This window comes from Saimiri boliviensis, chromosome 7, assembly GCF_048565385.1.
Source record: "Saimiri boliviensis isolate mSaiBol1 chromosome 7, mSaiBol1.pri, whole genome shotgun sequence".
Taxonomy (NCBI): domain Eukaryota; kingdom Metazoa; phylum Chordata; class Mammalia; order Primates; family Cebidae; genus Saimiri; species Saimiri boliviensis.
The window spans coordinates 72,419,518-72,447,431 of record NC_133455.1 but is presented as its reverse complement, the minus strand read 5'-3'; the positions used below and the strand labels follow the sequence as shown (position 1 = coordinate 72,447,431).

At 47.3% G+C, this 27,914-nt stretch overlaps 1 protein-coding gene and 1 long non-coding RNA gene across 3 annotated transcripts in view; both read right to left on the bottom strand.

Moving 5' to 3' along the window:
• Positions 1-6,587: 6,587 nt before the first annotated feature.
• Positions 6,588-27,914, bottom strand: part of LOC120364990 (uncharacterized) — a 33,358-nt gene continuing 12,031 nt past the window's right edge. For both annotated transcript variants that reach the window (XR_012518463.1, XR_012518462.1), the window contains 2 exons: positions 26,423-26,538; positions 6,588-8,631 (listed from right to left, as the gene is read on the bottom strand). This is a non-coding gene — a long non-coding RNA (uncharacterized LOC120364990). The remainder of the gene's footprint in view (positions 8,632-26,422; positions 26,539-27,914) is intronic.
• Positions 19,799-20,356, bottom strand: LOC101044595 (small EDRK-rich factor 2-like). The gene has a single exon (XM_039472198.2). It carries the CDS (start codon positions 20,199-20,201, stop codon positions 20,022-20,024), a length of 180 nt encoding a protein of 59 aa, XP_039328132.2. The 5' UTR covers positions 20,202-20,356; the 3' UTR covers positions 19,799-20,021.

The window sequence follows — 27,914 nt, the reverse complement described above, 5'->3', positions numbered from 1 at the left end:
CTTTTACCCCAAGGATGAAATTTCTGTGAAAAACCAAGATGCACATCCAGATTGCTCGAAAAGACTGCACTCAGGGTATCTGGTGTTTGCATTCAGCAGAAAAAGCTATCCAGGGAGCCTCAAGGCTATTTTCACTTTGTAGACCCCAGAAGAAAAAAGCCCATACCCTGCTCTTCTTTGTATACTGGTGCTATTTCTCCTCAGTTAAAATAAAACTGTTTATATTGAAGCTGATTATAGGAGGGTTTTGGGGTTTTTTTTGACATGTCAGGTATTTTCAGTACTCCTGCAAATAATGTTCTATAATGAAAATCATACGAATAATTTCCTGTAATGACAGTTAATACAAATAATTTTGTATTGATCAAATAATTTTCATCATAGAAATTACAAATAATTTTCATCATAGAAAATAAAACACACCTCATGGCATGGCAAAAAAAAAACTAAAATCAGCCTCCTCCACATGGCAGCTGGAGTCTGGAAGATGAGACGGGCAGGGGATCTTAGGAAGCCTTACCCTGCTTCTCCTGCTCAGCAGTCTCTTGGGTTGGTCGGCAGGGTGTTCTTCTGCATCCCCGTTTCCCTCAGCGTGGCCTTATAGAAGCTGGCGATTTCCCCCATGCCCAGTACGTCTGCCACTTTCTTAAAACAATCTGAGGCGTCCTGCTCTGAGCTCAGGCTCCTGACGCTCCCGCTGACGTCGCTGCAGCAAGAGAGCTGTAGGAGGTATTCGTAACTTCTCAATAAATGATAGTACCCAATCACCCACAGAATGTGTGTGACCTTCCCTGACCCGCCCACTAAAGTCAATCCCATATTATGGTCTGTGGAAGCACGTGTGAATGTCTCTCACAGCACTTACAACAGTTGTTAAGTATTTTATTTGTTTTCTTGTTTACTGATTATCCCTCTCACTAGACTGCAGACTCTGTGAGGGCAGGCCCTAGGGCTGTTCACCACTCTTTCAGCTCTTAACAAAATGGCACAGAATGTGAATGTGGTGAGCAGTTGTTGGAGGAATAAATGAGTGAAGAGAAAGCGTATTGTCATCCAAATTGTACTGAATGCAAGAGAGGGAAAAATGGAATCCTGGCTGGCTTCTCCGTTGAACATTCTTTCAGGCGTGAACAGGACTATTAAGACTATTGCTTTTTTTCAATAGAGCCCAATTATAATGACTGTTAATTTACCTGTGTTCTCTGAGAGGGACTACTTAAGCCAATTATTGACATTAAAACATAGAAATGTAAAATTTCACTGCTGAGATGGCAATCTATTTAAAATACTTTCTAATTCGACTCTTGTTATGAGGCTCTCTTGACAAATCTCCTTATAAAAGCCAAGTCTTCCCCCAATCGAGCCTAATCATGGTAGAACCATTATTATGCCGCAAAGAGCCAGACTGAAGAGTCAGCTAGTCCCAGAGCTGAATCCCAGCCGTGTGACCTGGAGCAAGTCAGCTTACTTGAGCCTCCGTTTCCCCGCTAAGGGCGCGTCCCCTCAGGGCTGTATGCCTGGTACAGCCAGACCCTCAGAACTATTCCATTCTCCCACTCTCACCACCAGCCCAGGGCAGCCAAGCTACACAAGAACACTTCAGCATTCCTCACCCGGCCATTAGTAACGTTTCACTTAAGAAATGAGAATGCAAGCCACATTCCTACTGGTCCAACTCAAACTTTCTCTGTCATCTGTTTTACCCTTCAGTAGAAGACAGTGTACACACTCCCTACCCTAGATGCTTCTACTTACACAGAACATTGCTCCACCTGCCGCCTCCACAAAGCCTCCAGCGGCAGCTAGTGTTCAAGGGCCAAAGAGGGCAAATGCAGTACAGAGGCTCAGGTTTTTCTAGCTGCATCATCAATGGCCTGCAGTTAGGAGGTACACATGCGGTTTGTAGCCACACGCATGGCAGAAACGGGGTATATTTCTTTACTATTCAGAAAGCCTTTCACAAATCAATTAGAAAAAAAGCAAATTACTCAATAGGAAAAAAGTGAAGACAACAGAAAAAGAAATGTAAAAGGCCAAGAGCCTGTGAAAATACTCTCAGGCTTAGCCATATTTAAGATAGATCAAAACACTGAGACTCCATTTTCACCTATCAGATTAACGAAATTAAAATCATTCACGCCCAGTGTTAGCAGGAGCGTGGAAAACCAGGCACTCCTATATACTATTGACAGAAGTACAGCTGAGCAATTAACAATATCAAAAATGTATACAAAACTCAACTATATTACAGCAACTTCTGTTCATCAAAAGTCTACTTGTTTTAAAAGTGAAAAGACAGCCGAGCATGGTGGTGCACGCCTATATTCCCAGCTCAAGGCAGGAGGATCACCTGAGCCCAAGAGTTGGAGACTGCAGTGAGCTGTGATTGGGCCACTGCGATACAGCCTGGGCAGCAGACTGAGACATGCTCTCAAGAAAAAAAAAAGTGAAAAGATAATCAACAGATGAGAAAGATATTTGCAAAACATTTAACTGATAGCAGATCAGTAAGCATAATAGTTAATGGAATTCTATAATCAATATGAAAAGGACACACACTTTAAAAGAAGAAAATGGGCAAAGGTAATTATCATAAGAGAAGATATGTATAGCAAAAAATATATATATATATGAAAAGATGCCTAACCTCACTAATAATCAGAGAAATGTAAATCACAACAAGAAAGCATTTCACACCAATCAAATTCACAAAAATTAAAAGTTTGACAACAAGTGATGGTAAGGACGTAGAGTAACTGACTGTGGATAAGAGTGTAAATTACAATAACCACTTTGAAGAATATTCCTTTTTTTTTTTTTTTTTTTTTTTTTGAGACAGAGTCTAGCTATCACCCAGGCTGGAGTACAGTGGCACCACCACCTCGTCTCACTGCAACCTCCGCCTCCTAGGTTCAAGCGATTCTCCTGCCTCAGCCTCCTGAGTAGCTGGGATTACAGGCGCATGCCACCACACCCAGCTAATTTTTGTTGTTTTAGTAGAGATGGAGTTTCACCATGTTAGCGAGGCTAGTCTCAAACTTCTGACTTCATGTGGTCTGCCCACCTAAGCCTCCCAAAGTGCTGGGATTACAGGTGCGAGCCACCGCGCCAGGCCTGGAGAATATTTCTAATATCATTGAAGATTCCCATCATCTATGAACCACTCAGTAATTCCACTCCTAAGCAAATACCCTAGAGAAACCCACACACATATACAATCAAGAGATGATGTATACAAGAATGTTAATAGAAGCATTGTTTGTAACAGAAAAAAAAAAAAAAACTGGTACAACTTTAATGTCCATCAACCAGAAAAATGGATATGTAAATTGTAGTATATTCACACAATCTGAAGTTCTACAGTGAAAATAAATTAGTTTGAAAAAGGTATCAACATGGAAGAATCTCAGAAATATAATACTGAGGAAGACGATGCAAGTTTCAGCTAGACACAGTGGCCCATGCCTGTAATCCCAGCTACCCAGCAGGCTGAGGCAGGAGGATCGCTTGACACCCAGAGTTCAGGACCAGCCTGCACAACATAATGAGACTCAATCACTACAAATTTTTTTTTTTCATTAGCCAGGTATGGTGGCGCAAGCCTGTAGTCCTACCTACTTGGGAGGCTGAGGTAGAAGTTCGAGTCCAGGAGTTAGAAGTTATAGTAAGCCACGATCACACCACTGCCCAGACTGGGCAACAGAACAAGACCCTGAATCACTATAATAAAGGATGCAAGTTTCAGAAGAATGCATACAGTAAAATATAATTTACATAAAATGTAAAAACATTCGAAGCATTGCACAGGAAGGATAAACATCAAATTCAGGATCCTGGTGTCCTCTAGATAGAAGGGAAGGGATGGGCGAGATCGGGTCGTATAAAGCAGTTCTGCTTGTGATGACAGTGTTAGTTTTTAAGCTTCTTTTATTTTTTATGTCTATTCATATGCCTTAAATAGTGTATATTTTAAAATTTAATGTATATATACTTTCATCTAATTCCATTGCCAGGAGTTTATCTTAAGCATTAGCTTATTTGATAACTATCTGCAGAGCACTTTACCAATACCTGCCTTATTCAAATCATCATTCTAAAAACCACAAACTGGCCGGACATAGCGTCTCACGCCTGTAATCCCAGCACTTTGGGAGGCCGAGGCAGGTGGATCACAAGGTCAGGAGATCAAGACCATCCTGGCTAACACGGTGAAACGCCATCTCTACTAAAAATACAAAAAATTAGTCGGGTGTGGTGGCACGTGCCTATAATCCCACCTACTTGGGAGGCTGAGGCAGAAGAATCACTGAAACCCAGGAGGCAGAGGTTGCAGTGAGCCAAGATTCCACCACTGCACTCCAGCCTGGGCGAAAGAGTGAGAACTCTGTCTTAAAAAAAAAAAATTTTTTTTAACACAAACTATCTTTTCACCTAACAAGTCATTTTTTAAAGAAACTCATTCAAAAAGGGAATTAGGACCAAAAGCACATTAGCAGGGTAGGTTAGCATGCCCCAGCCAGGGTGGTTCCCCTGCACCCCATGACATCAGGTGCTGCTGTTCATCCTGCCTGGCCAGAGACAGTGCACCTGGCCTTCTGCCTTGGCCTGAGCTGGTGCTGCTCCGCTGGGTCACACTCGTGCGGCCGAAAGCTGGGCAGAGCCGGGCTGTTGGCATCATCACTAGAGTCAACGCTTGCCTCACACAGAGGGCACACCCAGGGGTCTGTGAAGCCTTCTTGGGCTGGGGCCTGGCTTTCACAGTCACGAAGTTCGTGGCTGAAAAGGAAAAGAATGAAGCTTAGTGCAGAGGCAGAGGCTCTGGGTGCTGGGTTACCCCAGAAGGAAAGCCCCACTTCTCAGCCTGGCCTGGGACCGGGAGCGGGAGCACCGCCAAGCAGCCGTGACTCAGAACCTCCCCACTGCACTGAGACCAGAACTGGGTTGCCTATATCTATTTTATTTGACTACTGAGTAAAATTATTTCCAAAAATAAAGGGCTACAAATAGACGTTTAGAAAGCTTTGAACTAGAGAGTACTGATTAGACATGTGGTTCTCAACAGAATAATAAAACTTTTTACAACCATTCTTCCATTTCTTCAGCTATGTTGGGGGAAAGGGGCCTGGTAATACCTGCCTTCCCAAACCCTGCAGGGCTGCTGGAAGGATCCAGTGAGGTCACAGCCAGCTTCAGCTAAGAGGCCCTTAGGAAAAAAAAATTTATTATTTCCTTCCTTCATAACGGAGGGTATTTCCAGTTCAAATAATTAGTCATGCAAACGAGGCTGCGTGTTTCTTCTAGAAAAAGGAGATGAAGAGGAAGAGGGGTAAGAAGAAAAACGACGACAATTTAAAAGGGGAGAAACTGGGTTCAAGTGCCTGCCATGAAGGACATAGAGGGTGTGGCCGGAAGGGAAGCTGGGGAGGAAGAGCACTGGGACTGCCCTGCGCCAGACACTGTGCCGTGTGAGACGCTTCAGACCTGTCACTGCGTCCTCACTGAAACTAGTGCAAGTGCTGTCAGCGCCATTTTAGGGATGAGAAAACTGAGGTTCAGACAGAATCAGTCACTTGGCCAAGGTCAGGCAGAGACACTTGGTGCTCAGGTTAGTCTGCCCCTGGGGTGTGAACATTCCTTCCACAGCCTAGCCAGCGGCTCCTTCTCCTCAACATGGGTGTCCCCTGGCCCCACTTCTCTTTCTCCCTTTCTGTGATCTCCCCGTAAGATCTGCAAGATCGCTCTCATCCCCTGAGTTATTTCCTCTGACTTCAGCCCACTGGATATTTCCCAGTTAAGAGCCCGCTCTCTTCACAAAACGCCATCTCCAAAAGCAGCTCCTCCTCTGGCCACTCACACGCCCCCCCTCCACCTAAGGGCTGCCCTCTTCTCCCTGCCACTCATGCTCAAAATCAACATCACCTCTGGTGATTTCTCCCCTTTGCCATATACACCATCACTCAATTATCTCCATCCTTTCTCCAAAATCTCTTACTTCTTGCTGTTCACTTTCACCTTTTCTCTTAACGCCCCAGCACTGCGACCTTGTCAGCCTGGTTCCTTGCAGAAGCCTCCAACGAGTCTCTGCCAGTGCTTCAAGTTTATCCTGCACACTGCTGCCACACCTGTGGTCCTTACAAACACCCCCTTCATCATAGCATTCACCTGCCCTCCCGCCTCCGAAGACTCGCCCACTGCCTTCACCAGACCAAGTCGACACTCAGCCCTGCACTCAAGGCCACTGCACCTGGCCTCCCCACAGCTTCCCAGCCTCACCCCCCACTCCTCCTCTCCCCAGTTCCTCGGTTTAGCAAAGAGATTGCTCCAACATAATGCTCCTTTCTCCCCTCCTGACACTTGCAGTCCCTCCTCCCCCAGCTGCCTGTCCCCCTCCTGCCTCTGGCCACTTGTCAGTCAGGGCCTCCCGAGCCCTCCTCCCAAGGCCTGCAGGACTCATTATCTGTACTGTTGATCAAGCAAGTAATTATACATTGCCTTGTAACTCTCTTCTGTTTGGCCTAGAATAGACATTGAAACTGACTGGTGCTATTTAATCTTTTTTTTTTTTTTTTTGGTCTTTTGAGACAGAGTTTTGCTCTTGTTGCCCAGCCTGGAGAGCAGTGGTGTGATCTTGGCTCACCACTACCTCCGCCTCCCAGGTTCAATCGATTTTCCTGCCTCAGCCTCCCGAATAGCTGGGATTACAGGCGTTCGCCACCACACCTGGCTAATTATTGTATTTTTAGTAGAGACAAGGTTTCACCATGTTAGCCAGGCTGGTCTCGAACTGCCGACCTCAGGTGATCCGCCCGCCTGGACCTCTGAAAGCCCTGGGATTACAGGCATGAGCCACTGCACCCAGCTGCTATTTAATCTCGGTATCTCACGTCTGCCTCTATGTCTATATCTACATATCTCATCACCTAAACACTATAAACCACTTGGAGGTGAGGACCGTCTAAAAGGTCTTGGTTTCTCCCTACAGTGCCTAATAGGTAGATGATAGGTGCTGGATATATGTGTTGAGTTCGTTTTTCTTCCCACATGGCCTCAAACAAACAGCCAGGGCTGGTCAGAACGGTAAGCATCACCTTTGGAAGTCTGCTCTTGGCCACCGCAAACCTGCCACAGGCCAATTTCAGTGTAACCCTCAGCTGAGGGTCCCCACGGGCATCGCTGGTCTCCAGAGCGATCGCTGACCGAGGCGAGGCGCTGGAGGCCGCCCCAGCTCGGCTCTGCCTGCTGATTTGACGATCGGATTTCCATGCCCCTCCCTGGTCCCGGGCTAAAAGGAAACATCCCGGGGATGGGGGATGGGGTGGGGGGTTCTGAACCCTGAACCCTGACCCCTCCTTGGTGAAACCACCCCAGCCCAGCTCAGGGGTCGTCAAAAGCACCCTGGGGAACCTCCGCCCCTGGGAGAGAAAGGAGACACTGCACCTTTAAGTCTGCACCCGGTTGAGAAAAACAAGCTGTGATTTATATAAGCGGGAAAATCATGTGATTTGCAGGAACGCTCCCTCCTCCCCCGACCCCCTCCCCGCGTCGCCTCCGAGCCCTTCCCAGAGGGGCCCGCGCGGCGGGCTGGCCCGGGCTGCCCGTGAGGGGCGCGCGCGGGGGGCGCGCCGAGCCTCGGTTCACAAAGCCTCCTCCCGGGGCGCGCGTCGCCGCTGCTCTTCCTGTGGACCTCAGACGCGGGGACAGGCGGCGGCGGGCTCCGGGGCGCGGCAGTGTGGTCCTCGCGCTGCCTCGTGGTGGTCTGCCTTTCAGGGGGTCCTCGGCGCGGCCCCGCGGTCCTGGACCTCCGAGGGAACACGAGGCCCACTCCCCAGGCTGGGTCGGCTGCTGCCCGCAGGCCAGGAGAAACTGAGGCTCTCCTCCAGCTGCTCGGGGAGAAAGGAGAGCCGGGGATCCCACACACTGGCGTTTGTGTCCCAGAACACCCAGCGGGGGGGAGAGCAATTTAAGAAATAATCTGGTTGGAAAGGGCATAACGAAAATCAGCCATTTCTAGAGCCGTGGAGCGGTCGTGTTTAGCTCAGAGGACCTAGCTAGCTTTCAGGAAAAAAAAAACGGATGTGGCCTTTCAGGCAGAGCCCAGGAAAAAAAGGCCTGTGATTAGGAAGCCCTAAGAACCAGCATAGATCTTTTAAATATTGGAGGGGAGGTGAGGTAGCTGCCAGGAGCCCACGCCCACGCGGAGTTAGCTCTGACAGCTTCTAAAGGAAAGGGAGATGCTTAGATCATCCTGAGAAACTGGAAGATCTCCTGAGTGACCTGAAAAGGTCATCTCAACCATTCCCCTGCTGCTAGAGGAATACAGGGAGCTCATCCCGGAAGGACTCCCAATGGGAGAGGATGAACCATCACTTCTGGAACCAAGCTCAGGAGAAGTGGAGGGGCTTTCTCAAGGGAGAAGACCTGGCAGGAGAAGCAGGAGTCTCTCTCAGCATCACTTCCTTTCCATAAACCATAATGATGGGCTCTGAAATTGTCCAAAGAAGAAAACCCATGGCTTCTCAGAGCAACCAGTACCAGGAGTTCCAGCTGGTCAGAAAGCATGTGGAAGTTCTGTTTTATTTTCCTCCTTTGGTCACCTGCTGAGGATGAGGCATAAGCCTAGTGCTGTCTCACCTGGAGGAAAGATAAGATGCAATTAACAAAGCTGCTAATGCCTCCTCTCACCCTGACCTCCACCCTCAGCCTCTGTACCAGCCCACCCTCCACATCCTGCACAGCCAGCTGGGCTCTAGGAGATCCTCCTGGCCCTCCTCCCACCCACCCTTTCCCTGTTAGATGGAGGGTCTTTATGCTGAGATCATTGCAGGAATACAGCTTCAGTGCCCTCTGTCACACCAGCAATGAGAATAACCTTCCTAAAGGGAAAAGCTCATGGTAGGCAAAGATTCCCGATTATCCCATAAATCCTGAAGAAGAAAAATACAGGTTAACATAGGGATTCGAGACGATGGCACTCTGTGTGTTCAGACATAGGCTAATTTCACTCATTCTGTTATTTGATGATTTCGTTTTTGAAGGCGTGCCTGGCACTAAGCTAGGCACTGGGACTACCATGTGAATAAGTCAGAGATGGCCCCTCCCCAGACCCGGCCGCTGGCCCCCTCACTCTGCCTCCCAGGACAGGAGGCTATGATAGACTTTCCTCTCCTGCTCCAGCCTATGTCTGTCTCCTTCCCAGCTCACCCCTCGCAGGTGTTACCCCAGCCCCAGCTGCTTATGTCTCGTGTGCTCTGCCAAGAGCTGCTTCTGTCAGAAGACACTAACTCTCTGGTGATTGAGTGGTGGATAGAAGAGGTAACCTAAAGGCCTGTCCTGAAAAATGAGATCAAAGTTGGCAGCCTCCTGGGCCCCTCCCAAAAAAAGATACAGCCGCCACCATTTAGAATTCATTCAGGCCCCACTTCACTCTGTGCCACCCGCTTTGTGTCTCTTTTTCTCTTTTTTTTTTTTTTTGAGTTCTCTTCCTGATATGCCTGGCTGCCCCATTGCAGGCCTCCTCTTTCTGAAGCTTCCTGTGCCAGGGATCTGTCCATCTCAGAGCCCTCCCGGTGCAACTCAGCTGCATCCACAGGGGGTCCTGAGTCCCTGGGCCCTGCACAGATGTCTATCCAGGATCTCTTGGTCTCTTCCGTAGCTATGAAAGCTCCTCACTGAGGGTGCCCAAACACCACCCTTAATCCCAGTTCTGCCGGCCCCTACCTTCTAACCCTCCTAGACCACACCAGCCCCTGCCTTATTCTAGTATTTTCCTGATTTCGCCTATTTCCAGCTTCCCTTGGCCATTCACAAGCGCAGCCTGGTGCTATGCATAGGAAGACCTGGCAATAAGCCTGTGGTGAACAAATATTTTAAATGAACAAACAGAAATTTGGCCCCAAACTGAAAACACCCTGGAAGCCGCAAACTCTGTTACCTTCCAAAGAAGCCAGATCTGGACAGCTGTGGTTTAAAAAAAAAAAAAAAAAAAAAAAATTTAATGAGTGAATTAGTGAAATCAGCTCATCATGGACACTGTCTCTTTCAGGAAATGAAGCCTCAGAAGAAAAAAGGCATTCCAGCCCCTGCCAAATTCCATTCTGTTTCAAATTAGCCTTCCAGTAAAATGAGGGGGCTGTCCTAACTGGTCTTCAAGGTCCTCCTAGTACCTGAGCTCTGAGGCTCTAGACTTCCCCTGAGCAACCTCTGGAACTCTCCACGTTCTCATAACTGAGGAGAAAATGCATTTGTGCTCTGGGCTGAAGCTCAAGAGTGGGCTTTCACGCCAGTCATTTCAGGCCTGTTTCCCTTTTTCTCCCTTCCCTGAAAGGGCCTCTGGTCTTTCCCAAGCTGCCTGAGAAGGGAACACGCAGCTCCCCCAGAGCAGAGGGGCCCGTGAGAGGGAAAGCTGGCCCAGGCCCAGGGCAGGCTTGCCTCTCACTCTGCAGAGACATTCTTCCCTCCCAGCCGGCAGGGAACTTCTGGAACGTCTAAACCGCACATCCTCGAGCCAGCCCAGGCCCCCATGGCACCCTGCACCCCAGCTTTACAAGCTTTTCGTGGTAACTAACACATTTGGCAAACCTCCTCAAGTGTGAGCCAAGCCAGGCCTTTCTCCCCAGGTCCCAAGTAACAAAAGATGCTGGGCTGGGCCTAAAACAGGATCAATCTAGCCAGATGAGCCTAGAGCAGGTGTCCCCAAACTGCGGCCCCTCGGGCTGCATGCGGCCCCCTGAGGCCATTTATCCAGCCCCCCCCCGCACTTCAGGAAGGGGCACCTCTTTCACTGGTGGTCAGTGAGAGGAGCACAGTATGTGGCGGCCCTCCAACAGTCTGAGGGACAGTGAACTGGTAAAAAGTTTGTGTAAAAATTTGGGGACGCCTGGCCTAGAGCCTTGGTTCTCAGGGCCAAGGCTGGAGAGGACCAGAGGGAAATGTCCTCGGCCAGCCTCATCGTGGTCTCCGTCACCAGGCAGGCTGGTCCAGAGATTTCAGGATGCATCACTGATTCCAGGCAGGGCTCCATCCCCGGCCCACACTTAGCCCAGGACCTGGCCAGAGAATCACCGAGCATTCCCAGCAACATGATGCATGGCTCACTCTTCATGCCAGGCTCCTCCAGGGTCTGGTGGGAGCGGCCCAACCTTCTCACTGGATTCCTGCTATGTCTGGTGGATACAAAAAGCATATGTTGGCTGGGCACAGTGGCTCACACCTGTAATACCAGCACTTTGGGAGGCCAAAGCAGGCAGATCGATTGAGGCCAAGAGTTCAAGACCAGCCTGGTCAACATGGTGAAACCCTGTCTCTACTAAAAATACAAAAATTAGCCAGGCGTGGTGGTCCAGACGTAGTCACAGGTACTCAGGAGGCTGAGGCAAGACAATCATTTGAACCTGGGAGGCAGAGGTTGCAGTGAGCTGAGATCGCACCACTACACTCTAAACTGAGTGAAGAGTGAGACTCCGTCTCAAAAAAAAAAAAAAAAAGCTTATGTCACCTGCCATATATCTGTGCTTTCAGATGATTTTAAAGAGAATGTTGTTTTGAAAGCTTGAGACATGTTCTGGGCTTGGCTTTGGTTCCTCGTCCATCTCTGTTTTGAGAAACACAGTCCTCTTCTCGGTGTATCTGGAAACCTTGGAGGCAGTGCTGAACTACAGGGGCTTCCTCATTACCCAGGCTGTGCCTTGTCCAAATGTTGCCAAAGGTCTCCAAGAAGAGAAATCCATCCACTCCTTCCTTCGGGATGTCTAACTGGCATGCCTGCCCTATAATATCCAAGTGGCGACTCCAGCCCCATTCCCCTAAGTATAGGGACTCCATCATCGTGTCCCCGAAACCTTGCAGTCCCTCTCAGATCTTGCCACCACCCCCCAGCTTTCAGATGCCAAGATTCTCAGAAGGTTTGTACTTCTTCTGGTGACCTCTGGCTCAGACTCCCTGCTTCCCACCTCTCAGCCTCCATCTGCACCTCCTCCCAAAGCTGCTCTCCTCTCCCACCCCCTCTTTATCAGCCTCTGCTCAGCCCTATCTGGGCACGATCCCAGCCGCCCCCAACTCACACAGCAGCAGACTTTTACTCAAGGTTAGGGGTCAGAGAGAAAGAATGACAGTAAGCAAATGAAAATCTATGAATAGACATTGCCCTGAAAGTTCACCAACCATCTCCCACCTCAGAAAACTTCTCACTGTCCCCTGAGTCCCAACTTAAACCACCTTCTCTCCAGCCTTTCTCTTCTCTTCTACGGCCTTCTACCCAAACTCCAAGTTCCTGGGGATTCATCTTGCAAAACAATTTGTCTTGCCTTCCACATGCCCAGAAAGTCTCATTGTTCTTACCAGAGCGCTTCCCTGTCGGAGTTGATCATAGCATAATCCTCAAAACATCTACCTCCAGGATAAATGCCAGCCCACCCGTGGAATGATAAAGCACAGCATTTTGTTTTCTATGTAACACTTTCTTCCTATCCACCCCCCACTGCCGCCCCCTTACATCTGGTACCCCTGACAGTCAAGAAATCCACCCCAAAATGTTCCTGTTTTCTTTTTCCTTTTTGTTCTTTCTTTCCTTTACTCCGCTATAGGCATGGCATATCCCTAACCAGCATTCCTGCTGCACTTGAAAATGGCGATCTCATCAAAAATAAGTCAACATGAAACAGATACAAAAGCACAAATATTGTATGGGTCCCCTTGCATAAGGTACCTAGAGTAGCCAAATTCCCAGAGACAGAAAGTAGAATGGTAGTTACCAGGAGCTGGGGAGGGGGAGAAGGGGGCGTTGTGGTTTAGTGGGTGTGAGATTTCAGTTTGGGAAGATACAAAAGATGGAAAATGATGATGGTTGCACAACAGTGTGAATGTACTTAGTGCCACTAAACGGTACACGTAAAAGTGGTACATTTTATTTTATTTTTAAACAGTCTCACTCTGTCACCCAGGCTGGAGTGCAATAGCGCGATACGGCTCACTGCAACCTCTGCCTCCCGGGTTCTAGTGATTCTCCTGCCTCAGTCTCCTGAGTAGCTGGGATTACAGGCATCTGCCACCACACCCGGCTGATTTTTGTATTTTTAGTAGACACAGGGTTTACCATGTTGGCCAGGCTGGTCTCGAACTCCTGACCTCAGGTGATCTGCCTGCCTCGGCCTCCCAAAATGCTGGGATTACAGGGATGAGCCACCATGCCTGGCAAAAACAGTACATCTTACATTGTATATACCTTACCACAATAAAAATAAAGAATAAATAAGGTCTATAACATTTACTCTGACCTCAAGAGAGACCTGCAGTTAATTGCACAGATAGGGGCTTTTCCCTCAGTAACTGTGGATCATATCACTTCTGTGAACAACTGCAGAGATCCTGTGCTCAGGAGATCAGCCTCACCTGCCTCGGGCTCGGTGGTCAATCATCCTTCTGCTGACTCTACCCATGTGGCTGTAGACTTTATGCTCCCCTTCCAAACTGAGAGAATACAGAAGCAGCACGCAGCTGCTGCCACTGGAATAAGAACCTTCAGATGCTGGTTTTAAGCCTAGTTCAGTCGTTAACTAGCTATGCAGCCTTGGGCAAGTGATTTCATCGCTCTCTCAATATCCTTATAAAGAAAATAGAGAAGATAATAGCTGGTCCCTAGTGAAATAATGGATGTGAACACACTTTGAGAAGTGTGCAAGCTGGTTTCTGTAAGGTCTGACGGCACCATGAATGGCATGGTAATCTGTCGGACCTGCACGTACACCCCAGATGAGTTCCGGGAAGAAATGATCAACGCTTGCAGTGCCTAACTTGAGACATTCTTCTATTGTTTCTTATTCCGGCCCCAATTGACAAGTCCGTTGGACTTTGAACTGACCTTGGCCAACCTCCTGACTCCACGCCCTACAACCCGTCCCAGCTTGCAAACCTACGACCCCCTCCCAGCTTGCAAAAAAACACCCTAAACTGTAACTCCTGTAATTTTCCACTGCCTTCCCCACAACCTATAAAACCAACTCCTATCCACCCACCTTTGCTGACTCCATTTTCGGACTCAGCCCACCCGCATCCTGGTAAATAAACAGCCATGTTGCTCACACAAAGCCTGTTTAGGGGTCTCTTCATTCAGAGCTCACGTTTTAACAGTTTCATCATCTCTTAAATATCTCAGACATAAGAAGGAAGTTGCTACTTGGAAATAAGGAGGTCGCTGGCAAATACCTCAGTAAATACAACCTAGAAACACTACTTTGATCATGGGCCAGTAACCCTAAATCATCATCCTCTTCAAAGATGGAATGAAGCAAGGGCCTTCACAGTCCAGTCTCTACTAGGAAACCCCAGTTTATTGAGACACTGATTTCCCCAATGATTCGCTTTTATTCAGAGCCAATATCCAGGATTGTCCACAGGGTGCCCACTGCATTGCTTCACGGAGGTGAGGAGTGGGTTCTGAGCAGGAGCATCGTCGGGGAGGAGTGCGAAAGGGACAGAGGGAGGCACTGATTCCCAGGAGCGCGTGTGCCCAGTGGCGCCCTCTCATAACGTTCGCAGCACTTGGGCATGTTGACTGTCAAAAGACAAATGAAAAGGTGACAGCATGAGTAGGCTGGATACGAGATCACGGTCTCATAAAAGACAGTGGCCTGATGGAGGCTTCAGACAGTGGCATCAGCGGCCCCTCAGTCTGGTTGCCAGCCAGTCCTGCTGCCCTCGCTCTGGTCCCTTGGGATGTAGGAGGCAGCACTTCTTGCCAAGAAGTCTCTTTCCCTCAGGCCAAAGGAAGAAGTTCAGGTCCCCACAGCCCGGGTAAGTCCGCATCCCTTCTTCCTCTAGCCTCCCCTGCCTCACCAGGACCCTCTTCTGTCCTTCTTGCAGCTGTCCCCTCCCACCTCTGGGGAGCACCCAGAGTCAGAGGCAGAGGTCCCTGTAGTCCCCGGCCACACTCAGGCCCATCTCACACACCTCATAGTGACCCAGCTCAGCCCAGATGGAAGTCATCTGGTTAGGGCTTCAGACTGATTTCACCAACAATGACGTCATGCTCGTCCACACCCATTCCCACATCAACTCCTTCCCAGTCCCCTTCCCACTCACACAGGCAGTGCCAAGAAGTGAAAATGGAAGCAGACTCAGGAACCCGGGCTGGGGTTGTGTCTAGGGACACGACCGGGGCCCAGGGCTTGGATCACAGACAACTCCAGGCTCCGACCTTATCCAGCCCAGCCTCCCAAGCTGCGCGGCACCACAGCTGCAGAATCTGCAACGTACAGGAGCTGGCTTTTCACTTAAAGTCAAGGGAGGAGAATGGAAAGATTTCCCACAAAGCCCTTCTCTCATCGGGCAGCCTGTTTCCCTGCTTGCCTCTGGGCCTCAGGACACTCAGGGTGGCCTGTCCCTGCTGTGGCCCCACAGCCTTCAATCCAGGCCAGCCAGGGACGTCTGCGGGTCACCACACCCCAGCTCCGAGGACCCAGAGAGGCAGAGGGTCTTTGTGGGCTCTGAGAATATCACCATGAATTGCAAAATGTTCTTTTCCATTTTATGGGATTTTAACTTTACTCAGTACCCAGCCGGGGGCAGGCCCAGAGGACTTTGATCCCACGGGCGACCAATGGAATAAACTGTTTCTACAAATGGGGCCTCATCCCAACCTCTTCTCCACCCCTCCTCTCAAAGGTGGCCTGTTTAAGAGCAAGCTGCTCTAATCGTACCACACCTTCCTGGGAGCTGGGTGGCAGGGAGGAGTGGGGGGTGCTGAGCCATCACTGTGACCATGAGCTTCCTGGAAAGGGGGAGAGAATTCAAGATCTCCCCATTCTCGAAAGAACCAGAGTGGTTCCTCAGAAAAAACCGTGAAGTGTCACTGGCCGGAGGCTAGCACAGCCTGGAATGTATGAGCCACCAGCTTCTCCACCATGGCCCACTCAGCTCCTCCATGGAGGCTGGGGGTGGGGAGAAATATGTTTCTTCAGAAGCCCCCAGGGCTAGCCCACCCCAGCCTTCTCACAGGGTGCTTTGAGGGCGGAGCTGCAGCCCAGCTCCTCCAGCCTCTGCCCTCACAAAGGCCCCCTCTGTCCCAGCCTCCCCTACGGTCCTCACTCCCCCAACCCCCACCACACACATGCTCTTCCTACAGGAGCAGATTCCAAGCCCAGCTCATGTCGGAGGCTGCCTCCCCACAACGTGCTGGAACAAAGGCTGCTCATGGCTAAATGTGCCGGGGTGCTTGTCAGGGCTTAGGCAAACGTAATTACAGGGAGAGGCAAAGCCGCTCTCGCAGCCACACCTGGCCATACAGTAAACAGCACTTTTTCCTGTCGAGCTGGGGGGGAGCTGAGAGACAGGGAGGCGACAAAACCACAATTTGAATCATTTGGAGAGAAGCTATAAATATAATAATGAGTCATTTGTAAAATATAATTTCATCCAAAAGCCTGGAAAAAATAGGAAAGAAGTTCTTATGCTATTTCAGGCGAAATTGTTCAAGGGTGTTCTGCCAGAACCTGGGGAGGGGACCCAGCTGCCCACCAAGAGCCAGGCTGGGATTCACATACAGGCCTTCCCGAACTCCATGCCTTCCCCCGCCCCACCACCCCACAGAGTGCTGCCTGGGACAGCGCCTTCCTGGGCTCCTCGGACTGCGCTGCGCCGAGGTGGGAATGCCACGGAGCTGATAAGAATCATGGACGAGCCAGCCCGACGTCCAGGCTGTGCAGCCTCAGAACAGCTTGGGGCAGGCACGCTACTGTTTTTGGCACACTCTTCCCCCAGCCTTGGGGCCCTACCGGCCTTTCATACACAGGGTGGCTTTTCTAGTGCTGCTCCAGGGTCTCTTCTAGAACACTGAGAAGCCTTCATTCCAGCCCTGGGCCCCAACTGCTCTGGGAAAAGAAGGTGGAGCCTTTCTAAAGCTCTGTCTGGGAGAGGGGCTGAGGTCACACTAGGCTTGGTCAGGTCACCAATACCATTCCGGGTAGTTGTGAAGAGCATGTGCTCTGGAACTAGACTTTTCTTAGGTTCAATTACATCTGGGCCACTTAATATCTGTGTGACCTTAAGAAAGTTACCTAACCTCTCTGGGCTCAGTTAACTCATTTATTAGATTGGTCTAGTCATAATTGTACTTCCTCAAAGGACTCTTGACAAGATGAAATGAGTTAATAAGGAAACACCTGGAATAGGGCCTGGCATAGTAAGTACTCAATAATGTTTAATAAGATTATTATTATCTCTCACTGTGCATAATAATAATCGGTAAAACAGGAAACCACAGGACAAAGGTACCATGGCATACATCGTTCACCATGGGTGGCCGTGGACACATGGGGTCAGGTCCCCTGGCTTGTCCCGTCAATCTTGAGCAAACTCTTCAATCTCTGCAGCTAGAGGATCCCCTTTATCCCTCCTTACACCCCTACTTTGCCTCTGAACAGAAGTAGGGAGAGGAGACAGAGTAGCATTCTACCTTCTGGGGTTTGGTTTTGTTTTTTAGACACAGGGTCTTGCTCTATCACCCAGGCTGGAGTGCAGTGGTGTGATCATAGCTCTCTGCAGCCTCTAATTCCTGGGCTCAAGCCATCCTCCCACTTCAGCCTCCCAAGTAGCTGGGACTACAGGCCGCACTACCACACCCAGCTAATTTTTAATTTTTTTTTTTCAGAGATAGGGTCTCACTATGTTGCCCAGGCTGGTCTCAAACTCCTGGCCTCAAGCGATCCTCCTGCCTCAGCCTCCTGAGTCATGGGGATTACAAGAGCAACAAGCCACTATGCCCGTCTTCTATCTACTGTTTCGGGGCCCTAAGTCAGTTGCTACTTTAAAACAACTAAACACATCCTGAGCTCTAACTTCAGCCCCTTCCTCTCTCCCCTCTTGCCCCCTCTTCCTCTCTTCACTTCCCTCTTCACTTTCCTCTTCTTCATGTCATCCCTCTCCTTCCTTGTCTTCTAATCCCAGGGCAGAGCTGGGAGAGTGGGATGAGATCAATGTACTCACAGCCTCTGCTCCCCCCAAACCACCAGGTCCTTTTCCCTTGTTGCTGAGAGTGGCCTTGAAATCTCTCAGTAACACTTCTCCCCCACCCTTAGGTTCCTGCTACACCAGGGAAGCCAGAAGAAGTAGACAGAAATAGTCTCCATGTCAATATGCTGCATTTTCCTTTCTCAGAAACCAGAGCACCGCAGCCAGCTCTAGCCCAGAGGGAAAGTAAGAGGATGTTTTTGCAGCCGGTGTCCCTTCTCCTGTAACTACTAAACTGTCACCCCCTCACTAAAGAGGATGCCTTTGCCTATGCTGTCCCCACCCCTTGGGGCAAGCTTTGTCCTCTATTGGCATGGGTAACTTTTTTTTCTTCACTAATTCTTTAATGTTATAAAATACCTGTCAGTGTTCACATTTCCCTGAATGAGTTTTAATTTTTTCTTTTTTTAGTATGTTTGTTTGAAGTAGAAGTCTAAACAAGATCTATATGTTGTGATTAACTGATATGTCTCTGAAGTCTCTTGTTTATAGTTCTGTGTGTAAATCTCTCTCTCTCTCTCCCCCTTTGCACTTTTTTTAATGAACAAAATCTGATTGTTTATCTTACAGAAATTTCCCAAATCTGGAGTTGTAAAATTATTAAAACACAGTGGTGTCACTTAACAACATGTTTCTCTGTCCCTTGTAAAGCTAGTAAATTGGTAGTTAGATCTAGTGGCCAGAGTCAGCTTTGGTTATTACCTCTTTTTGTTCTTATTTTTTGGCAATATTACTTCACATTGCTAGTATATAATACTACCCAGTTGCTTCCTTTTGTCACATTGTCAGTCATTGTTGATCATTGCCTAGATTCATTAATTCATTAGAGCATACAAAATTTTGTTACTCTATTCTGTCACTCCTTATTCATTTATTAGATAGAACTCCCCATTTCTAGTGCTCTTAAATTGCTTTGTATAGATTCAGATTTCTATCTAGTATAATTTTCCTTCTGTTTGAAGGACTTCAGTCACCATTTTTTATAATGCAAGTATTTTGGTGGTTCTTGCCATTTTAACTGTCTGAAAAGTTTTTATTTTAATGCAAGTATTTTGGTGGTTCTTGCCATTTTAACTGTCTGAAAAGTTTTTATTTCCCCTTCATTTTTGAAAGCTACTTTTGTTGGGTATAGAATTCTAGGATGACAATTTTTTTCCTTCAGTATTTAGAAGATGTTATTCCCTTGTCTTCTGGCTTTCATTGTTTTCAAAAAGAAGTCTGTGGCCAAGAAGTATGCGGCCAAGAAGTCTGCGGCCAGGTGCAGTGACTCATGCCTATAACGTAATCCCAGCACTTTAGGAGGCCAAGAAGGGCAGATAACCTGAGGTCAGGAGTTCGAGACCAGCCTAGCCAACATGCTGAAACCCCACCTCTACTAAAAATATGAAATTTAGCCTGTAATCCCAGCTACTCAAGAGGCTGAGGCAGGAGAATCACCTGAACCCAGGAGGTGGAGGTTGTAGTGAGCCAAGATCATGCCACTGTACTCCAGCCTTTGCCACAGAGTGAGACTATGTACCCCCAAAATAAAAAAAGAAAATAAGAAAAGAAAAACAAAAAGAAGTCTGCTGTCTTTTTTTTTTTTTTTTGAGATGGCATCTCACCCTGTCACCCAAGCTAGAGTGCAATAGTACGATCTCAGCTCACTGCAACCTCCACCTCCTGGGTTCAAATGACTCTCCTGCCTCAGTCTAGCAGGTTGCTGGGATTACAGGAGTGCCCCACCACACCCAGCTAATTTTTTTTTTTTTATAAAGCTACTTTTAATACTTTGGAGTGAGCCCCACAGGAATAAAAAACACTGGGAAGGAGTAAACCCCTCATCCCCGGGAGTGGCCCAGAGGGAGAGAGGCTACCTGAGGGGAAGGAAGCACAAAATCCCTTTTCCCACTGCAGACTCAGAGCAAAAGGAATCCCATCGGTGCTGGGACCTGTGAGCACTACAGGAGGAATATGAGCATGGTGGGACTGGTCCAGCCACACAGGCAAAGGGCAAGAGGGTTGGACACGAAGCCACAAAGCTACTTGGGTTCCTCCTTCTTCTTGTTTGCCTTTTTCTGCTTCGGCTGTGTGATCTCCGAGTCCCTCTGCTTGCAGGCAGCAGCAGAAAGCCCGTCACCTTGGCACTTTCCCTTAACGAAGTTGCTCTGCTTTCTCATATTCTTCTGGCGGGTGAGCTCTTGCTGGTTACAGTGGGTCATGGCGACGACAGCAGCTCCTTTTTTTTTTTTTTAATCTTTAGTAGAGAGGGGCACTATGTTGGCCAGGCTGGTTTCAAACTCCTGAGCTCATGAACTGCTTGCCTTGGCCTCCCAAAGCGCTGGGATTACAGATGTGAGCCACCACACCCGGCCTGCTGTCTTTTTTTTTTTTTTTTTTTTTTTGAGATGGAGTCTCACTCTGTCACCCAGGCTGGAGTGCAGTCGTGAGATCTCGGATCTCTGCAACCTCTGCCTCCCAGGTTCAAGTGATTCCCCTGCCTCGGCCTTCTGTAGCTGGGACTACAGGCATGTGCCACCATGCCCAGCTAATTTTTTATATTTTTGGTAGAGACGGGGTTTTATCATGTTAGCCAGGAGGGTCTCAATCTCGCGACCTCATGATCCGCCCACCTTGGCCTCCCAAAGGGCTAGGATTACAGGTGTGAGCCACCATGCACAGCCTGTCATTTTCAGTGTTGCACCTTTGCACACACTGTGTTCTGTTTTCCTCTAGCTGCTTATAAGATACTCTGTTTCACACTGGTTTGAAACAGTTTGGTTATGATGTGTTCTTTGTGTAGTTCTCCAGTTTTTTTGTGCTAGGGGTTCATCGAGCTTCTTGGATTTGTGGACTTACAGTTTTCATCAAATTTGGAATATATTTGGTCATTATGCCTTCAAATATTTTTCTACCCTCTTCCTTTGCCTGGAACTCCAATTACACAAATAGTAGGCCACTTGAAGTTTTCTTTTTTTTTTTGAGACAGATTCTCATGCTGTCACCCAGGATAGAGTGCAGTGGCGTGATCTTGGCTCACTTCAACCTCCCCCTCCTGGGTTCAAGCAATTCTCCTGCCTCAGCCTCCCAAGTAGCTGGGACTACAGGTGTGTACCACCATGCCAAGCTTTTTTTTTTTTTTTTTTTTGTATTTTTAGTAGAGATGGGGTTTCACCATGTTAGCCAGATGGTCTTGATCTCCTGACCTCATAATCCACCTGCTTTGGCCTCCCGAAGTGCTGGGATTCCACCAGTACAGCTTTTTTTTTTTTTTTTTTTTTTATTTTTTTTTTTTTTTAGACAGAGTCTCGCTCTCACTTTGTCTCCGGGCTAGAGTGCAGTGGTACAATCTTGGTTCACTGCAACCTCTGCCTCCTGGGTTCAAGCAATTCCCCTGCCTCAGCCTCCTGAGTAGCTGAGACTACAGGTGCATGCCACCAGGTCCAGCTAATTTTTGTATTTTTAGTAGAGACAAGGTTTCACCACATTGGCCAGGATGGTCTCGATCTCTTGACCTTGTGATCTGCCCGCCTTGGCTCCCAAAGTGCTGAGATTACAGGTGTGAGCCGCCGCGCCCGGCAGCCACTTGAAGTTTTCTTACAGCTCACTGGTGCTCTGCTCTTTTTTGTTTTTCTCAATCTCACTTCTCTGTGTTTCTTTTGGATAGTCTCTATGAATATATCTTCAGCTTCATTTGTTTTTTTCTTCCGCAGTGTTAACTCTGCTGTTGATTTCACCCAATATATTTTTTATTTCACATTATAGTTTTCATTGCTAGAAGTTTAGTTTGGATTTTTAAAATATCTTCCATGCCTTTATTTAACATACTTAATCTTTTACTTTCTTAAACATATAATAACTGTTTTAATGTCCTGTCTACTAACGTCCTTTTTCTAACATCTATGTCATTTCTGGGTCTGTTTCCATTGAGTGATTTACTTTCCTTGTTATTAGTCATATTTTCCTCATTATTTGTATGCCTGTATCTAGTAATTTTTGACTGGATAGTAGACACTGTGAATTTTACCTTGTTGGGTGTTGGACAATTTTATATTTCTGTAAATCCTCTGAAACTTTGTTCTGAGACACAGTTATTTGGAAACAGATCTTTTCAAGTTTGATTGTTTTTAAACTTTGTTAGTTGAGACCAGAATATCCACTAGTCTAGTGCTAACTTTGCCCCATTACTGAGATAATACCCTTCTGAGTACTCTATCTGATGTCTTGTGATTTATGAGGTTTTCCAACTGGCTGATGAGAACATACACTCCAGGGATTATTTCCTCTGTTCCTTTCATGTGGTTGTTTCCCTAGACTCAGATACTTTCTTCACATACATGCTCTGATCAGTACTCAGCCAAAGGCTTAAGGGGACCCGCTCCAGATTTCTGCCTCTCTCTCTCTCTCCCCCGACCTTGTGCCCCCCACCTTTATTCTCATCCTTCATTTCTCTGTAGCTCTCTCCTGTTTGGTACATTGCCCTTAAAACTATAGCTGCCTTGGCCTCCCTGGATTCCCCGTTCCATCTCCTCAGCTCAGAGAGGCTACTGGACTCTGCCTGGATTCCTCCTCTTTGCAAAGCAGCCTAGAAACTCTCTCAAGGCAGTAGGATGGAGCAAATGTTCAGCTCAGCTCATTTGTTTTCCCTCTCTCAGGGATCACTGTCCTGTGCTGTCTGATATCCCAAACCATTGCTTCATACATTTTATACAACATTTTAATTGCTCTAGGAAGGAGCATGAAGTCCATGCCTATTATTCCATCTTGGCCAGAAACAGAAGTTGTTCTGGATAACTTCTGCTTAAATTTGTATATTCAGCTCAGGACCTTGCTTTCAGAAGACTTCCCTGTGCCCCACCATTATCTCCACCAGTGTAGGTTGGAAGCTCTTCTTTAGTGAGCTTATAATACCCTACCTGTAAGTATGACTATCACTTATGAGTCTCTCTGCAGGGCCACTATGTTGCTTTCTAGTCCACGAGCTCATTTGGGGTAGAGTTATATCTCAACATCTTTGTGTTCTCCCTGGTGTCTGGTATATAGTAGGTGCTGAATTAAATGTTTAAGAGGACTCAGTAAACATAAGATTCAGAAAGAAAAAAGAAAGCAAGAAAGAAAGAAAAAGAGAAAAGAAATAAATGTTTAGGAGAATGAGGCGGGGCAGTGGCTCATGCCTGTGATCTCAACACTTTGAAAGGGCCAAAGCAGGAGGATCACTTGAGCACAGGAGTTCAAGGCTGCAGTGAGCTGTCACTATGCCACTGCTCTCCAGCCTTGACAATGGAGCAAGATACTTTCTTTAAAACAACAACAGCAAAAAAAAGTTTAGAGCAAACCACACTGCCATGTGTGTACCTATGCAACAATCTTGCATGTTCTTCACATGTACCCCCAAACCTAAAATGCAATTAAAAAAAAAAGGAAAAAAAAATTTAGGAGAATGAATGAAGAGAAACCCATAGTCACTTGGCCATCACCAGCTATAACTAAACAATGAGAAGACCATACCTATAACTGGCATTTACTATTAGACTCACCATAAACTATGGGCACTGACACTGACAGCTGTCTCTGGGCACCTCCCTCATCCTGAGCTGATCTGGCAATGTCCAGAGCACTCCCAAGAATGTGACTTTAAATATCCTGACCTTGACAATCCCAAGGCCTTCAATGGAGGGTGTGTGGCACTGAGACATATGAGTCATTGAAGGTGCCAGAAAAGTGTAACTGCTTCACTAAGACTTTCAGAATACTCCCTGTCCTAAGGTGAGATGGAGGAAAGAAAATAAACATGGAAAAGCCTAGTAAACACTCTCCCCAGTATTTGTCACATTCTCTGCCTCCCACAGTCCAGAATTCTCTGACTACACAAGGGACACTGACAGAGAATCCCAGGCACACTCACTGCCAGCTCAGTGTCTGGACAAAGCAGCCCTAATAGATCCAAGGAAGAATCAAACACGATCAAGGAGTAAGACAGCAGGGACTCGGTAAATCAGTTCCCGGAATCACAGTCCACATACTTCCCAAACCTACCTTGGCTGTAGAAACCCATGCTTTTCAGGTCTAATAGACAAGGCTCTGCTGAGCTTTCACTCTGAGCCCTACATAGGGCACAGATAGTATCAGGACAAAATGAGTCCTGCTGATCATCCTTAAAGAATTTAATAATTTCTTGGCCGGGCACGGTGGCTCAAGCTTGTAATCCCAGCACTTTGGGAGGCCGAGGCGGGTGGATCACGAGGTCGAGAGATCGAGACCATCCTGGTCAACATGGTGAAACCCCGTCTCTACTAAAAATACAAAAAATTAGCTGGGCATGGTGGCGCGTGCCTGTAATCCCAGCTACTCAGGAGGCTGAGACAGGAGAATTGCCTGAACCCAGGAGGCGGAGGTTGCGGTGAGCCGAGATTGCACCATTGCACTCCAGCCTGGGTAACAAGAGCGAAACTCTGTCTCAAAAAAAAAAAAAAAAAAAAAAAAAAAAGAATTTAATAATTTCCTTAAATGCGATGTTTCCCAAAGTGGGGCTCCCTTGCCACCCACATGTGAATCACCAAGGATATTTGTTACCAAGCCCAATCCCAGATAGAAGGAATCAGATTCTTTGGGGTTGAAGCCCAATAATCTGTATTTTTAATAAACATCTTATGTACACCAAAGTGTGAGAACCACTGCTTTAATGTTCATGGAAGACATTAAAGCAGTGGTTTTGTGAAGACTGATTGGTTGTGCTTTGGGACCTGAAAATAACGTTAAGAGTTGAAGTCTACAGCCATTGTCATCTGGGCTTGGAGTTTCTTTGTGGGCTCCTGGTTGATTCTATGAGCTAGTAGAGCTAGTATATGAAACCAGATAGAGCTTTTTTTTTTTTTTTTTTTTTTTTTGAGAGGGAGTTTCACTCTTGTTGCCCAGGTTGGAGTGCAATAACGTGATCTCAGCTCACCACAACCTCTGCCTCCTGGATCCAAGCGATTCTCCTACCTCAGACTCCCAAGTATCTGGGATTACAGGCGTGCACCACCACACCCAGCTAATTTTTGTATTTTTAGTAGAGAAGGGGTTTCGCCGTGTTGGTCAGGATGGTCTTGAACTCCCAACCTCAGATGATCCACTTACCTCGGCCTCCCAAAGTGCTGGGATTACAGGCATGAGCCACCGCACCTGGCAGAAACCAGAGCTCTTTGTGAGGCTAGTCTTTGAGTCTGGAGTCTGGCCTGGGTATTTCTTTCTCTAAGAAAATAGGTCTTAGTTATCTTCCCAAATATCCAGCCTTACATTTAGTCTTGAACTGTACCTTTGAACAACTTGAAGAAACTGACTGGGAGGCACTCTAAAACTCGTCATTGCCTATAGGCTGTGTCCCACTTACATCTGTAATGGAAGTTATGGTCACCTTTGTTTTAGGAGGAGTAAAAACCAGGAAGTACTTGGGAAAGGGCTGGGGACAAGCCTTCAACCATATCCCATATCCCATATCCCGTATCCCCTATCCATATTTCATATCTGTATCCCATAGCCCATATATCCCATAGCCCATTTTCCATATCCCATATCCATATCCCATTTCCCATATCCCATATCCCATATCCATAGCCCATAGCCCATAGCCAGGCTTATCTTTTTTTTTTTTTTTTTTTGAGAAGGAGTCTCGCTCTGTCGCCAGACTGGAGGGCAGTGGCGTGATCTTAGCTCACTGCAACCTCCGCCTCCTGGGTTCAAGCAATTTTCCTGCCTCAGCCTCCTAAGTATCTGGGATTACAGGCATGCATCACCATTCCCAGCTAATTTTTGTATTTTTAATAGAGATGGGGTTTCTCCATGTTGGTGACATTGGTCTTGAACTCCTGGCCTCGTGATCCACCCGCCTCGGCCTCCCAAAGTACTGAGATTACAGGTGTGAGCCACTGCACCTGGCAGGCAGCTTACCCTTTTATAGTACTTCACTAACAGCAAACCCAATCCAACACTCTACATTTTTCTACTAAGTAGTACACTGCTATAGCCACAGTAGGCACACAATCTGCACCCCAAGTCACAACAGGAAAACTGTGTAACTAGCTAATTAGATGGCCAATTTTTCAGCCGAAAATGTAGGGGTTCTTTATCCTTCATCTCCTCTTTGGCTGAACCAATTCCATTTTTAGGGCCTGTCTCTTGAAACACCTTATGGAACTCATTTCTGTATCAGTTAGGAATCTTTAGGTTAGAGTAAACCAATCTCCAATTCAACTGGTTTAAACAATACGGAGAATTTATTGGCTCACTTTACTATAAAGCTTAGAGGAAGAGATGGCTTTAAATAAGGCTTGAGGCCAGGTATGTTGGTCATGCCTATAATCCCAGCAATTTGGGAGGCCAAGGTGGGTGGATTCGAACTTCCGGCTGTATTTTCTTCCTTCTCTGTCTGTTTCTGCATAGGCTAGTTTGAACATAAGCTTACCTTTTTCTTTCTTTCTTTCTTTCTTTCTTTTTTTGAGAATGGGCAGTGGTACAATCTCAGCTCACTGCAGGCCAAGAGTTCCAGACCAGCCTGGGCAACATAGCAAGACCCCATCTCTACAAAAAAAAAATTTTAATTAGCTGGGCACAGTGACATGCATCTGTGGCCCTAGCTGCTCAGGAGGCTGAGGTGGAAGAATCACTTGAGCCTACGAGGTCAAGGCTGCAGTGACTATGATCACACCACTGTAGTCCAGCCTGGGCAACAGAGCAAGACCCTATCTCAAAAAAAAAAAAAAAAAAAGTAAATAAGACTTAATCCAAGAGTTCATACAATGTTACCATGAACTCAGTTCCCCCTTTCTCTCACTCTGCCTTTCATGGCACCATCATGTTTCATACAGTGGTCTTCCAATAGCTCCAAATTCTTCCAAAATAGTCACGGCATGGCCACAGCAATTCACACCTTACATTTTCAAACTTGTAGCTGCTATACAAGTCCTGAGACTCATAATCTCTCACTCACTTAAAATGGATCAAGTGCCCATCCCTGAACCAGCCACTGTGGCCAGTGCACTAATTAACTTAGCAGTGGCTGGCAAGAGCTCATCACACCCAAATCACATGGTTGAACATGTGAAATCCTCTAAAGGAAAACCATGACTATGGCAGGAGGCAGGGAACAGACACTGGCCAGGCACCCAACCAGGAGTTTATAGCCAAATAGCCAAAATTAGTATCATTTACTAAGTTTTTTCTATACTTTGGCCAAAGTGATCTTACTAAACTCAGATTCAATCATCACTCTCCTACCTTCAATCCTTCAGGCTTCCCATTGCCTTTGGAGTAAAGTCAATATTTGTTTGTAAGGTTGGCAGAATCCTGTATGATCTAGCCAATCTTTCTTCTCTTCCTCCATAACACTCCAGATAAACTGACCCTTTTTAGTGTCTTAAACTTGCCATGCCCTTTCTGAGCTTTCACACATGGTCTTCACTATAACTGGACTTTCATCATACTTCTTTGGCTAACTTCTACTCAGTCCTCAGATTTCAGCTTAGCAGTCACTTCTTCCTGGAAGCTTTCTCTGAGTTCCTAGTACTGAGTCATGTACCCCTCAATGGACTCCCCATCTCTTCCAATTTCTTTTCTTTTTTTTTTTTTTGTGATGAAGTTTTGCTCTGTCGCCAGGCTGGAGCACAGTGCCACAACCTCAGCTCACTGCAACCTCCGCCTCCAGGGTTCAAGTGATTCTTCCACCTCAACCTCCTGAGTAGCTGGGACTATAGGCACGCACCACCACGCCTGGCTAATTTTTGTATTTTTAGTAGAGATGGGGTTTCACCATGTTGGCCAGGATGGTGTCAGTCTCTTGACCTCGTGATCCAACCGCCTCAGCCTCCCAAAGTGCTGGGATTAGAGGAGTGAGCCACCACGCCTGGCTCTTTTTTTTTTTTTTTTTTTTAGACAGTCTTGCTCCTTCACCCAGGCTG

What these genes read in the sequence shown, in the direction of transcription:
- LOC101044595 (XM_039472198.2), bottom strand. Translation starts at nt 20,201, where the DNA reads ATGACCCACTGTAACCAGCAAGAGCTCACCCGCCAGAAGAATATGAGA.